The sequence below is a fragment of the Phalangium opilio genome, unplaced genomic scaffold (genome assembly GCF_054372755.1).
Source record: "Phalangium opilio isolate 3A_F unplaced genomic scaffold, DU_Popi_V2 ptg000024l_1, whole genome shotgun sequence".
In the NCBI taxonomy this organism is placed as follows: domain Eukaryota; kingdom Metazoa; phylum Arthropoda; class Arachnida; order Opiliones; family Phalangiidae; genus Phalangium; species Phalangium opilio.
The window spans coordinates 2,475,344-2,489,838 of record NW_028324155.1 but is presented as its reverse complement, the minus strand read 5'-3'; the positions used below and the strand labels follow the sequence as shown (position 1 = coordinate 2,489,838).

Below are 14,495 nucleotides of genomic sequence, written 5' to 3'. Positions count from 1 at the left end.
GAGAAAGATAACGCGTATTCTTCAAGAATTCGTGAATGAGGTTATAGGTAGGGAAACAACGTTTTCTGCAGGGAAGAAGTAGGCTTAACTGTATTCATCCAGTATTTGCGAATGGGAGGTAAGTGAGATGGTTGTCTATATAGACATTCGACGGTGATTAAGTTGCCTATCGACTTGGCTGTACAATTTTCCATCTTGGTTCTCGCTAAGAGAAGAGCAAGCGAGAGAGAGAGAGAGAGGTAATAGCAATAATTGCCGCTCCGCAACGCAAGGCCCGAGGTCATTTATTCTAGACAAACAGCTCGTTTTCCTTCTGGACGGTCTTTTGCTAGCTTACTTTCTATGGTCTTTTATTATATACCCCGGCCTCCTGCACCTATGACTGCGTCTATATAAGGTATCTTTAACGCGGATTCTCGATATTATATAGCCTGATCTTTCTATCCGGGGACACACCCTCCCGAATGGTCATTAACGTCCGGTTTTCTCACTTTTAAGACCAGATCGTTTCGTTTCGTACGCTGGTATGGTACCCATCAGTTCAACCAACATTGCACCAAAGGGGGAATTCCTAGGATGTAGGCACGGGTTAAACTCTGCTTTTCTGAGCTCGTGTGGGGTTATTTCTCTTGACAAACGGAACGGAGAAAGCTAAATCATAGAGGATTAGTCGGTTTCTGCGCCTCCAAGGATATGCGTCACGTGGTACCCCTTTTGCAATCTAGCAACCATCGACACTTACCTTACATATTATCCCCTTTATTTATTTTTCATTCTAAAGATTAAGTCTTTCATTAAGATTTCTTCAAGAGTGTATTTATTAAGAGTGCAAAGAAACAGATTGAAATTTGGCTAGTTTTTCGACCACACATTCCAGAAAACTGATTGATTTCAACTGCAAGTTTATTTACTCTTGGTAGTTGTACTCCAATAACTGAAACGGCTTTGTACATGAGGCTCTTGTGTTACTGAAGTTTAGCTGCGTCGAAACGTGCTTGTGGTAGGCCAAAACTGTTCAATATTGGATGTTGCTCCTCATATTGCTCCAATATATATATTCTTATAATTGTTTTGCACTACAGTAATGTTAAGATACACTCATAAACGCCGAGGTTCTCGACCCATTCCGTAATGTCAACTTCAAAAGATAGATTCTCAAACCACATGCAAATTTTGCCAGCTATCTAGACCATTTTCGGCGTTTCAGTAAACAGGGTGTCTTGTAAAAGTCTCGCTCAAATTCATATGGTACGTTATATGAAGAACGCTGGATCAATATGCCAACACCATGGCTTCGAAACATGAGGTTTTTAACTTAAACGTTGTTAAGTTGTGATTATGCACTATTTGAGAACAGATTAGTGAATAATTTGCTGTGAAATTTGGAAACAACCTTCTCAGCTACAGTTGTTGATGACGCGTCTCAAATCGGGTCAGTTTGGAGCTCCTTCGAACTAAATTCCTTCGTGGAACGCAGACTTTTACTAAACACCCTGTGTTTTGGTGAACGAACCATATACGATATAACGGATTCTTTCTCACCTAGCTCTAATCATAATTTTCCTATTAATTCTAGAGAGTGTCTTCGGCTTTATACTCGAAATCGAGTACGCCAAGTCTTGAAGCGTGTAGGGTTAAAGGCGGATGGGTTGGGGGTTGCTTGGCGTATACGTATGAGAGAGAAGCCCTCGCTTAATTGAGTCGAATTTGAATCTTGGCCGAGCGGACAATCTCGATCAACTCGCCGGAGCCAGTTAAGGTTAATTAGCTCTTTCGCCTTTAGTGTCGCTATTAATTACGTACCACTCTCGTAACGTTGCGAGTATACGACGTTTCTAGTTTCGCAGCACCCTACCCTTATCCTAAATACGTATATTGCTTGGGAAGGTATAGAACTTTGAGAGCGCGGGAAAGGTTCTGAGAGAGAAGAGAGACGTTAAATTCCGTCCGTCGTGTCGTTCAGGTAACGACGTAACCTTCCGTAATTGAACCAATAAAGATCTTGAACGTCGGTTGGTTTCATACGTTCGCGATAAAGGTACTTCTTCCCCCCTGTCCCGGTCCCAGGTCCCCTTTGCCTATAATGGAAGGGACTCAGGAATTTAGCGAACTAGATTGTTGGAAATATACATATATAGGGGAACTATACACGTAAGGGCATATTTTCAATTTTAGCGCCATGCAAAACGGAAGCGGTTTAACTTTGCAGTTATCTATTAAGGGTTTTAGGCGACTTGCGCTTTTGGCTGCATGCAGTTATATCGCGATGATTTTGGGAAGTTCATGGTTCGTATACCATTATGGGAATTTAATTGGATTTGGAAGAAGGTTCTTAAGTCGGGAATAGACCTTTTCGACGTAAAGAAGGGGGTAGGCAACAATCGGTATTGGGATATGCAAGGGGGTTGATGCATTGCCATCCGTCTTTGCGCACTTTAATGATACAATAAGATTACAGCGCAGGCGCCAAAAAGCAAGATGGAAGGTAACGTTTTACCCACGTGTCTTTCCTCTTAGTTATATCGAAATGGTCTATTGGAGACGCAGTGCGGTAATAAAGCAACAGCAAGACGATCTCATGTCGAATTATTTTTGGATGTAGCTAAAGATTATTTAAACAGCAGTTGATATAGTTTGATAAGTCCCTCCAATCTTGAAAATCTTATACGAACCCTGTTTGCGGACTAAAACCCGTAATAGCTTCTCTCATAAATATATCCTTGGATTCTATGGCTCTATAAATGACAATGAAGGTTTAAATTTAAAGGCATCCCTCCTCCTTCAGCTTTGGCCGTCCGTCAAATCTATTCGCGCCTCCTTTAGCTTTTCTACCTGAGGGATTACTCTCATCGGTCTCATTACTTCGGCCTAATTTCATTTTGGCCCTCGGCCTTGCCCTGACAGCTGAACCGAAAAGGCCAGAGATAATAAGGGAAGGAAGGGAGGGAGAGGTTTTCTGCAGTTTATACCTGGCTATTTAGAGGCGGAAGCAAACGGGGGAGATTAACTCCCGCAACCTTTACCAACGACGTTCCATGCAGGGGGCGAAAGGTAATCGAGTACGAGATAAGGTTTAAAAAGGTGAAAGGATAGCGCAAAGTGCCTCGCGGCACACGCCAAGCTCAACTGGATGCTCATCTCTTCTCTTTATCTAGTTCGCTTCACGCGTTTTCAGAGAGAGAGAGGTATAAAACCTTTCCTGATATCGTCACACCTGAGTGCCGACCGTTTTACTCCCTCATACTTCTGACGTTTAGAGCATCCCTAAAATATCCTACATCATTCTTTGCCCATACAGGGTGTTTCTTAATGATCTGCACTGGAATTAGTCAATCGAAAAATCAGGGAACGAGTCGAAAAGACCCAAAGTGTACCTTACCTTCAAAAACCGCGGGATCACATCTAAATTGGTTTGAATTGCGAATTTTTTACAATTTGGAAGAATTCAATTGAGTTTCTTGCGTTTTGATTTTTTTTATTGGTATTATCTACTAAGAACTTTAATTGACTTCAGAAGGTGTCAATATCCACGGCATGTGTCCAGGATGGTCTCGGGTCTTCGATCTACTTGATACTTTTGGCATTTTTGACATACGGAATTGTTTACCACACCCTGTATACTGTAAATTCCCCCTCCGAGAGGTTCTGCTTGTCCTCATGCACGCTCTTTTAGGAAATTTCTCCCCTCATCACACGTATACACATACACATACATAGAGCACCCTCCTCTTCTTGTTTGTCTTTTGAAAAGCGACTTGTTATAGAAATAATTCTCGCTTTTAGGTTCTAACGAGCTTTAGACCCCCCTAAAACCCTTCTTACTCTTTCTCTCTCTCTCTATACGAATTAAAAGGGCCGTCCTAGGAATTTTGATGGTTTTCGAAACAAAAGTGCACCACGGCGTTGGAAAAGAAGGGGGGGGGGGCTATGCAGAATTGTGTTTTAAGGAATTTCGAGTGTTTACGCGTTGTGGCACGAATTTTATATGATGGGGACACACGCGTTAAGAGAAACGAAAGAGTTTTCTCTCACTCTCTCCTCTAGTTGTTAGGGAAAAATCGTCGTCGAGTTTGGACCCCCTCATCATCATTTAGAGACTGCTATGGAGAAAAGAGCGTTGAATTATATAATGGGGAGATGCTTTTAAGTATTATAGGATATAAAACTATATACGAAAGAGGAGTCAGGATGCACGTGGCTCGAGATTGTTTTAAGGAATTAACTCTTTTCTCTTTTCGCGCTAAATTTTCTATATGGAAAGATATAACCCATTTTGAGTCTTTACAATAAGATTTAAAGGCTTTTGTATTCTTACATCCGCACCCACTCGGGACGTAGGCCTGTACTTTTCGTTCGAGTGTTATAGTTTCGCCGCCGCGAAGGAACTTTTAATTTTAAGCTTTATTTATTCTTTTGATTATATGATTTAAATTTTATATACGCTATGATTTACTTATCGATATTTTTTGGAATTCCTCTTGAAACTTTTCCCAAATTTTTGACTGAAGTTTTAGCTTTAAAGATCCCCCTTGGTTGTTAGGCTTTTCTTGTACGTTGCTGCTCAGAAGGTGAGTCTGTAATACAGGGGCGAAGGCAATGTTTTTTTGGGAAAGTACTCTGTAAGCTTTCACGAGAGATATGACGTCACTGTTTTGAAGGAAAATTATAATAGATTTACTTTACAATCGTTTCCAGTTTAAAGGTAGTAAACATAAACAATAACAGTATTGTATATATATATATATATATATATATGGTTTTTTTCTCGGAATTATTTTTGCTTTTCAATATGGTTTAAATATTCTTCGAAGATAATATATTATACAGGATGCGGTTTATATACTTTAAAACCATTTTTACTAGACCTAGCCGTCGGTAAAAAGTTGAAAGACCTTACGTAACTCCTGGCTGGCTCCTTGATTCCACGCGTTTGGCGTCGCGGCTAGTCACTATATATCCTAGTAGTTTTAAAAGACCTGGAAGAGGACGCATTAATTTAAGGATAAAGCGCTCTGGAAGCGTTTCTGATAATGAAATAAAAAACCTCTTCCCTCAGTAGGCTTTTTACGGTTACGGCTACGATAAATTACTTTATTCATAACCACCCACTCACCTCTATCCACTTTTTCCCTTATTCTCTCCTCTCTCGTTCTCACTCTTTCTCTTTTGACTCGATGAGGAGCAAAAATGCGTTCTTCCATACCCCTGAAAATCATCTTCATCCGTATCTCTGGGCCAGTGTGAGTCTTAGATCCGCCAGCGATTGTTTATGGTAAAATTCTGCGAAGTAGGATGAATTTGAGTTAACGACACTTAACTGTCTTCGAAAGGTCATTTAATTTTTAGTGAGTCAGTAATTACTACAAATTTAAGGATTATTATTAGTGGCATTTTCTTCGTTATTGAATGCTTTGGTAGTGTTTTTGTTTGTGCAAGAGCTTGCGATCTATTACTAGAGGCACAGAAATGGTTTTTATCTAGGCAAGATCAGATTCTTGAATCGTTACTCCAATGAACCTCTTGGCCACTTCTGAAAAATTAAGCATAATCAAGCGGTCCTCCAATTAGAAAGAAGGAAAAAGGGGAGGAGGAAATATGCCAAAGTTCTTTTCCCATTCTTTCGGTTCTCCCCCAGTGGCCTGACACCTGATACCTGGGAGAGAGGACCCGAATGAGGTTATCGGCTCCTTCTCAACCCCCTTTCCCCCACTATTCCATCCCACCCTCACTTTTTTCTCTCTCTCTCTCTCTGTCCTTCTTCCATCTTCCACATCCTTTTGTTGTTTCAAAGCAAACTATTTTAAGGCTAAGACGCGGTTTCTTATGACGAGAAATCGTAGAGAGCTACCTATAGCCTGGCATCCAGCCTCTCCGAGTCCCTCTCTCTCTCCTCATTCTCTGATGGGAGTATAGGCCGGAGGGCGCGAGAATAAAAAAAAAAAGAGGGTTGAGGTGGGTTTAGGTGTATACGTTTCGATGCCCAACGGTGCCCTCCTATCCTTACTCACTCTGGTGGTGGTGGTGGTGGTACTTCACCATCCCACCCATACCTACCCCAAAGTGCATTAACCAATCAATAGGAATAAAAAGAGCTAGGTGATCGATTAAGGAAACATTGCGGGGAGACTTCTAGATTGAGGGGGGGGGGGGTGCTAAAGGGGGGGGGAAGTTTTGTGCAAAAAAAATTGGTCCTCTCTCTTTCTCTCTCCCTTTGCTTTTAAAGGGTTTTCTCTCGCAGACCATCACCTCGCGTACGGTCCCGAAGAGAAGAAGATAGGCGGCCAAATATGATTGAAGAGTTACCCGAGATTTTTTTTCTCACCCCCTCTTACTGTCTTCTACTTGGCTATCCTCTCTCTGGCGCTTCTTTTCGCAAACCTCTTACTTTGGAAAGAGTGCATGCATGGAGAGGTAGAGTTTTATAATTTTGACGCCTCTCGGGAATTGTTTTTATTAAAGATTTTTCTATAGATTTAATTAAAACGTTGGACGGATACCAACTTCCCCTTCTTCTTCTCCTCTCGCCTAGATTGTTTTTCTAAAGGTCTACTTGTTTTTTGGCTTATAGGCTTTTAGATTTTTAAGAGGGGGTACTTGTAGGCGAGGTATTGGATATTTTATAAGCAACGCTTGCCTGGTTATTGCATCATTGCTGATCTTTGTAGGGTTCAAATTTCAACCTAAAATTTCATAGCGTATATGAAGGGTTGAAGGTTAGTATACTGTCTTTGCGCTGGCCTAACTTCGCTCGGTTCAAATTCAATTACCAGGCAAAGCTTAGTCATACGAACCCCGCGTCTTAGGTCACGAGATATACGATGACGTCTTGTAACGGGACTGTCCTTACATGATGCGTCTTGGGTCTATAGTTTGTAGTCATCAGTTAGGTAAAACCGAACGTTCGTCGTCGCCGTCGTTTTGGGCGAAGGTCTGAAGGGATGGCGAAGGGGGGGGGACGGAAACAAGTTTATTGATTGCTAGGATCCATTTCCTCCCCCCTTTTTGGGTTCTCGTCCCCTTTTGCACAACGCACGCGGCTCGGAGTCTCCGGCTCCCGAGGAGCGAGTGTTTTCTCTCCTCTCACGATCCCTTTGACTCGGGAGTCGAACGTCCGCCGCGAGACAGAGCCACGCCAGCGGAGCCGAGGGCTAAGACCGCGAGTCGAGCCAGGGACATCCCGCGTCCTCCTTCCTCCGTGTCCCGACCATGAAACCTCCCATCCAGGCATCACCACCGTCCCTAACCTTTTCCCCGCCGAGAAAACCTAATTCGAAACCCTTTCAACATCCGCCCCAGTCCGAAACACTTCGATAAAATTTGACCGGAAATTGTTGTTGGCGCTTTTTTTTTAAAAAAACGAAACACGCGCCCGAACATTTTATCTCTCGCCCCCCCCCCCATTTTCTCGGTTTATCTCTATCTCGGCATTTAGTTCCGCCCCCTTCTTCCAAGCTCACGTGGTCTCGGGGGTTAATCCCCTCCCCCTCCTTGCCTTTGCCGCTAGAGGGGCACCTGAAGAAGACGTCTTCCGGGGGGGGACCCGAAAGTATATAGGTCGAAAAGTTAGCCCCTGTATCACCCCCCTTCCTCCTTTTTCAACCCGCCTTCAGAAACATCGGTTTGTTGTTTTAGGTGATAATAGGTGAACTATGGAATCGGAGGAACCATTTTTGCTTTTAAACCATTTTCAACGGTGACTTTGATACTGATGGTCGTCTTAAGACACTTACCGCGATAATAGAAACTCTTAAAGATATCGAAAGACCCTCGAAGAAAACTTTTAAGTTTATATTAAGTTAAAAGAAAATTTTTGAAATCGTTTAATCAAACACTTGTTATACGGTATGTTTCGTGCTAGTGTAAATTCCTCCGAAGTCAAGGGTGAGTGATGCATACATTTTTTGATTCATTGGATTTTTTAAATGGTCGTTCCAAAGTTTGATAGCTTAAATACCTGAAAATCGTATTTTTTCTAAATTTATTTGAACCATATGGGTTATATACGTTACTCATTATGTACCTCCCACTCATCTTAATGAACTATAACCTTAAGGTGCATGGTGTAGACGTGATTAAACGCTTTACCTTCAAGGTATGTGAAATATTACGCCATGTTATGTAGCGAACTATTTACTACCCAAGAGGTCGAACAATCTCCTAATATACCAAATTCAGAAATAAGGTAAAAATATTAATATAGACCTAATTAAAGGTAGTTAACAATGTCCAAAATATTAATTTCAACTTACAAAATTTCTGCAAATATCATGCGTTGAATAATACCCTAAATTAAGTATCCCACCCCTCAAAATTACCTTATACCTGTGCCTTACGTTTCGGATTACTAGCGACCCTAAAAGCATTTAAGGTTTTTTCTTTTAAATTTTATTCGCGAACACTTCAAATGGTTTCGTAATTTAGGCCTAAAACTTAAGCAAGCGGGTGTGGGTTCATAGTTCAATATTTTTTTCTTTGAAATAGGAAAGGTAACATTGATAGAAGGGTATATATATTTTATGGCAGTCTCAAATTAGAGTTTGTAAAAACAGGATACGGTTTGTTATGATAACTCCAGTTGAAATATTACTCTCACCTGGACGGTGTTATTTTTAATTTAGCCACTTTTATTCTTTCTCACGTTCCTTATATGGCTTTGTCGGAGGTACCAAGCCCTATGCCAAATGCTTAGCTAAAGTTTTACGTAATGCTTTAGTTAATTTTCACAAGTACCTGTACAGCCGCTCGCGTAGGTTACTCTTGTAATAAGTTGAGAAATGCTTAACTTTGGTCCTGATCAACTTGTTTTGCTAAAATATACCTTATCAGTAAGTGGTCATGTTTGTTATACAGATGAATTTGTACTTTGAACTTTAAAGAAAAAAAATTTCAAGTCTTTTATTCTTTTATTCTTAAACCTTCGGTACTTTTGACAAATGTTTACCTTATCAGGAAACAATGATATCTTTACCAAGAAAATTTCAAGTTGTTTTTATCAATACCTTAAAGGGAATGCAAATACGCCAATGCGAGGTGAATCACCCCGGGCCACATTGATATACTTTTCAAACATGATTAAGTATGAGTGAGGCTTGAGAATTCTTCAATTGTCCCCCAAGAAACCCAACAATATTTTATTTTAAAAAGAAAGGTTCATATTACATTTAATAATATGTTAATTAATTTGATTTAACGAAGATGCTGCTCATCAAATTATAATTCCATGAAAACATGTTTGTCTCCATTACCAGATTATTTGTTTCTCCAAACGCGGGTCAAAGGTCGTTCAAATTGTTAATTTGATAAGGCAATCTTCGTCTATAAGTGATAAAGTTGTTATAAATAATAAGCCCGCCTCTTTTTACCTTGCTCCCATGACCTAGTGTCTGGCAAAATAATCTTGAAACAAATGCGGGCCTCTGGCAGCATCCAGGACATTGTTAAGTGCCTGGTTGGGCCCCCCAAAGTCATGGATATACTTTTAAAAAATTAGACCCATGCATAGATGATATAATATTGAACGTGTTTGTGAAGCGGATATGATATAAATAATCCGATAGATAAGGTTGAAATACGAAAACATTCGCTTGAGAGATCGCAATGTGCTGAAAATAGCTAGACGTTTTATGGACAGGTATTCTTTAATTTTCATTTCATCTCTTTCTCTCGCTCTCTTTCGCGCCTTTTGAAAGGGAAATGGGAACTGAAGGATAAGACTGAAGGAGAGCAGAAGAGAAAGACAGAATGGAAACGCTGTCACAGCTATTTTGACACTTTTTTAATAAAAGAGTCTATATCGTCTAGTATCTAGAATTCTAGATAGGCTAGCTAGCTGCTGTATTCTTTTTTTTTCTTTTCTTGTGATTTTTCTTGGGACCTCGGTCTTACCACCGACCTAGCAACCTTTCTACGGGGTTACCACGCAGTTTACCACACACACGGTATAACCGAACGACTGACTCTGACTCCTGAGTCTCTCCATACTCATTTTTTCTAAGCTTTCGAAATGTTCGAATCGAATTCCAATTTCTCAATTTTTTCCCATTACTTCAAAATGCCTGCCACGCTTTTGAACCCCCTTTTATATATTTTCTTTTTTTATTTCATTTCTCCCAACTCCATATTCCTACTTAATTTTTTTTCTTCTGCAGTCTGTGTTTTCCTCGATTCTTATTGTTATTTATTTTTTATTTGTAAATGCGCCATTTTATTTTAACTTATTTGGTTATGTGGTCAGTTGTATTTTGTATGGGTCCAGGCCTTACAATTATTTATTAGAACATTGTTTTTAGTTATCGTTGGATAATCGCGGATCATCTCATATCGATTCTCCTTTTTTTTCTTGAGTGGATGAGTCATAAGGAAATAGGATGGAGTTTTTAGTGACTGTTTTTCAGAAGTTCCTCTTCTTTTAAGATTCTTTGAAAGGCGTCATTCATGAGATAGTATCACTTACTGATTCTTACGAAGGGTCCAAGATCATGACGTCATTGGTGGGGACTAATATTTAGCTGCGTGTGTGGTATAGCCTAACTTATCTAAGAGTTTTGCTTACGTGCGCCTTGGGATTATTCGCTATTAGTTTGTTTTCGTTTGAGAAATGCGATATCTATGCAATTTTAAAATTACCTGCAAGGTTGCCATCCACGTTTAAGTGAATTTAAACATTAACCAAAAGCAACTTGGGGGTTTATAAGAATTCAAAGCCTGTACTTGGAGTTCGTCTAGCTTGTACAATAATAACAAATCAACAATGAAATTTCTTGAGAAAGTTCTTGTATTCCCTGATTTCTTTGTCAAGAAAGATATACCGCTCGTCTGGACATCCCGAGATTTAATTTTGAAATTCCTTCGCACTATCCAGTACAAAACCTGCAGCTTTGGCTCGTTCTTGGCTTCTTTAAACCAAAGAAATGCCAACAACTCTCGTATTTTTTGACACCTTGGAGATATAGCATAGTGGCGAAATTGGTCCAAGCGAAGATGGGCATTCCTGGGATGGATGGGGTCCTGAGGTCTAAGGGGGGCACTATACACCAACCATATATGGATTGCCCGATAATCGATATCAAGCAGTCAAAGTTATCGATCAAACAGAAGGGTGGGGGGATGGGAAGTTAGGGAGGGAGGGGGTCTCAGATGAAGTAACAGAATATTTACGAGCAAAGACCAAAATCTAGGAGTGTAGGTAAGGAAGGATGGAGAATAGGAAGCTCAGGAGCAAAGGAGATGATGGGGGGAGAGTTGTTGGAATGTCAAACTGAGCGTGAAAGATTTTTTTTTCTTCTTCCTCGGTTCCTTTTTCGATTCGTATCATTGCCTTTGCCTACCTTTATTTCTCCCCCTTTTTCCTTTATTCCAGCTTCTTCTGGTCCCGAAATATTTCTCTTCGTTTTGTTTTTTTTTATTTGTAGCCCATCCTCTTCCTTCCTCACCCCTTAGAGTTTCCATTTTACACCACTTTTCGGTTTACCGAATTGTTCATCCGATTTTTAGTGTCCCGAAAGCGAAAGAAGGGAAAAGTATGCGATAGGAAGAAACCCAAGAAAAATTGGGTTACTTTTATTCGATGGTGGTGATGTCCAATGTTTTTTGACCACCCCCCCCCCTTTCTTGGTTTTATTATCGATTTCAATAGTTTAATATATTTTTATCAGTCTGTTAGTTGTTGAAATAATATCAACAACGACCTTGAAGATATATTTATTTTAATAGTTTATTGTATATTTATGTTAATTAATCCAACATGAGCTAAATTCGAATATAATGCATCGAAAATTAGCTATTCGTAAAGCATACTTTCGCGCCTAAATTTGTGTCGGCGGCTAGCGCCAGCTAGGGATTATTTTGGTAATTGAAAAAGCCGTACAAGATGGCAGCCTCCATGAATTGTAAAAGAAGCTTGAATTAATTTTGTGAAGCCTTGGACCTGAAGTAGTCGCCTTTTGTTTTTCCATCGATATCCCTTTTAAAAATACCCTAATTCCTATGCACTTATAGCTTTTTAAACCTTTATATTTTTTATTCATTGGTATGGTTCCTTCTGGTGTATGAGGATGCATATATAGGAGAAATGGGGCTACGGTATTAGGTGGGGTTCGAAATCCGTCCCCGTATATTTCGTCCGCAGAGCCGCGTGAATAATTTCTTAGCCCAATCAGAGTAATTATCCGAATTCTGATGTATAAAAAATGCTTTTTTTCTTCTCCTTCCATCCCTCTCCCTTTCTCCTCTCAGTCTCTTCCCAAACCCTTAACCCTTGGCATAAGATCCTGATGATTTTTTTCCTCACTATCCATAGTCATTGGCAAGCCAAGGCCTAGCTTTAGTCAAAAAACGGGGGAAGGATGTAAGGCTGGAGCAGTATTCCTCCGACTTCAAGCTCATTGGGCTGGCTAATTGCACGGGAATCTTGAACCCTATTTACCGCCCTCTACACCGTCCGTCCGTTTCTTTTTCTCTCCATCTCCCTCCCCCATTTGCAACGAACCTTTAAGGTTTTTTTTCTTGCTCTTCTTTACTGATGCTTCATCCAAGAGTAGGGGGGGATATGGGTATGGATCTCACTAGCTCACTAAATGAGAATAAAAGGGGAAAAAATTGGGGCTAAATCCCCGTGGGGATGAGAACAGTCTTTGTTTTAAATTAACGGAGTATTTCTGACCCACCCTTTTTCTATACTCTTGATTCTATTCGGCTTTTTACTCATCCCCCCTCCCCATCTAACTTTTTTTTTTACGTTTCAAGAGATGGAGGCTTCAATCTTAGAAAGAAGCTATACGGCGCAATGGGTCGGTAAACAGTATAAATTGGATTAATCTCACCAACGGTTAAATGGTGCCGCCTATTTTTTTTCTGGCAAATCTTTTTACCACCCCCTCTACCTCAATTATATCAATAGTGAAATCGGTTCTTCTTTTTAAGTTGAGCTATATTATTATAATTATTTTAAACTTAACAGACTTATCCTATCAAATGATAATTTAATTGTTAGAAATAGTTGAACTTAACAAGTCTTGAGAAGTTGTTGTTAAAACGTTCCTTGAAACACGTAATTTCCTTTTTAAACTATTTATGTCAGTTCCGATTTAATTTTTTATTATTTCTTTATTTTAAATTAACCTGGAAATGTCGCAACCGTGTATAGGAAATGAAACCCTCATATTGAGTTTAATTGTGAAACCATTTTAATCTCTCATAACCGAAAACGCAATATCTTTTTTAAACTATGACTGAATGGTGCAATGGTAAAATGTCGTTCAACCATATTTATTTTACTAAAAATAAATATTCCTAATCAATTATCAATTTATATATTTGGTATAAAGTTAGTTTTAAGTTGTGGGTGGTTATCTAAGGAACATGGAGAAATTGGGAGGGGGGTAACTAGGGGGGGGGGGTCGATACTAATCTAAAGCAACTTCCGGTTGACTGCGGTGGTTGTTTTTCATTCCACCTCCTCTCCCTGTTTCCTTCTTGGGCTTCGTTAGGATTAATCAGTTGTCACCTCCATGGCATGGGGGACGGCGGGAGTTTTCTGTAGACTGACCTCCCACCTCTCACCACCCCCGTTTATGGAAGCTTGTCGTATCCGTTGGAACAATTTAGACGACCTCTTATCTTTCAATTTAAACAACTTCGTTCACCGGTGAAGCGGCCCTGACTATAATTATTTGCCGCTAGAGCATGCACGAGGCTATGAGTCACCGCTTAGAATCATAATTACCTCTTAAAGCATTGTATTTATACCAAGTGCAGCCAGTTAAATTATCCGTATTAGGCCAATGGGCTCTGCTATAGTTTATTCCCTCATTCACTACTGCTTCAATTTACAATATAGTCCTATATGCCCAAGATGGCTTCGTATGTTTTGTAACCGTCAAAGTTTCGTCGTGGTTTTGGGGTGTATTGATGTAATGGGAATCAGTTTGGGTGGTTTTAGTAATTTTTTCTTTTGCTAATGGGATTTGTTTTAATTTCAAAATCAGATATTGGAATATTTCTATTTTTGGAATGAGGAATGCATACAATATAATAAGAATCATTTTGTAGCCATTTTCTAAATGGATTTTGTGAGAAAAGCTTTGGACTAGGGGGTTTATAAGTTGGCTGGTTCATCTTGTTCGACTTCTGAACTTCTATTGAGAAGACCCTTAGACTTAAGTAGAATTTATATATCCTTAATATAAATTTCTATAAATTACGAGATACTCGTATCACGAAGATCTGAGACAAAATAAAAATTAACGTTTTCGACTTCACTAGCTCTAGAATTTAAACTATACAGTTTCTGTTGAAAGTGAAATAGTGGTTAAATGATATATGGGGAGATGGGTGAAGTGAGGAAAGGAGAATATTTTAAATTCAATAGATATATAAGGAATAATTAAATTAAGGAATCCTTGCCCCCCTTTTATATTAAAGAGGATTTAAGCGTACATTTAGTATTCGCGACGAATTTTGAACGCGGTGATAATTATGCCTAAATGATTCGCAGT

At 39.7% G+C, this 14,495-nt stretch overlaps 1 protein-coding gene across 3 annotated transcripts in view; it reads left to right on the top strand.

The window, feature by feature from the left end:
• The window catches only part of zfh1 (Zn finger homeodomain 1), a 173,603-nt gene that overhangs the window by 32,083 nt on the left and 127,025 nt on the right, over nt 1-14,495 (top strand). Inside the window, exon 1 of one of the 3 annotated variants that reach the window (XM_089867790.1) lies at nt 6,941-7,881. The exons of the other annotated variants lie outside the window; for them this stretch is intronic. Within the exon in view, the coding sequence (XP_089723916.1) occupies nt 7,845-7,881 (37 nt within the window). The 5' untranslated portion in view covers nt 6,941-7,844. Of the gene's footprint in view, nt 1-6,940; nt 7,882-14,495 lie in introns of those variants that run through there. 3 annotated transcript variants of the gene reach the window in all.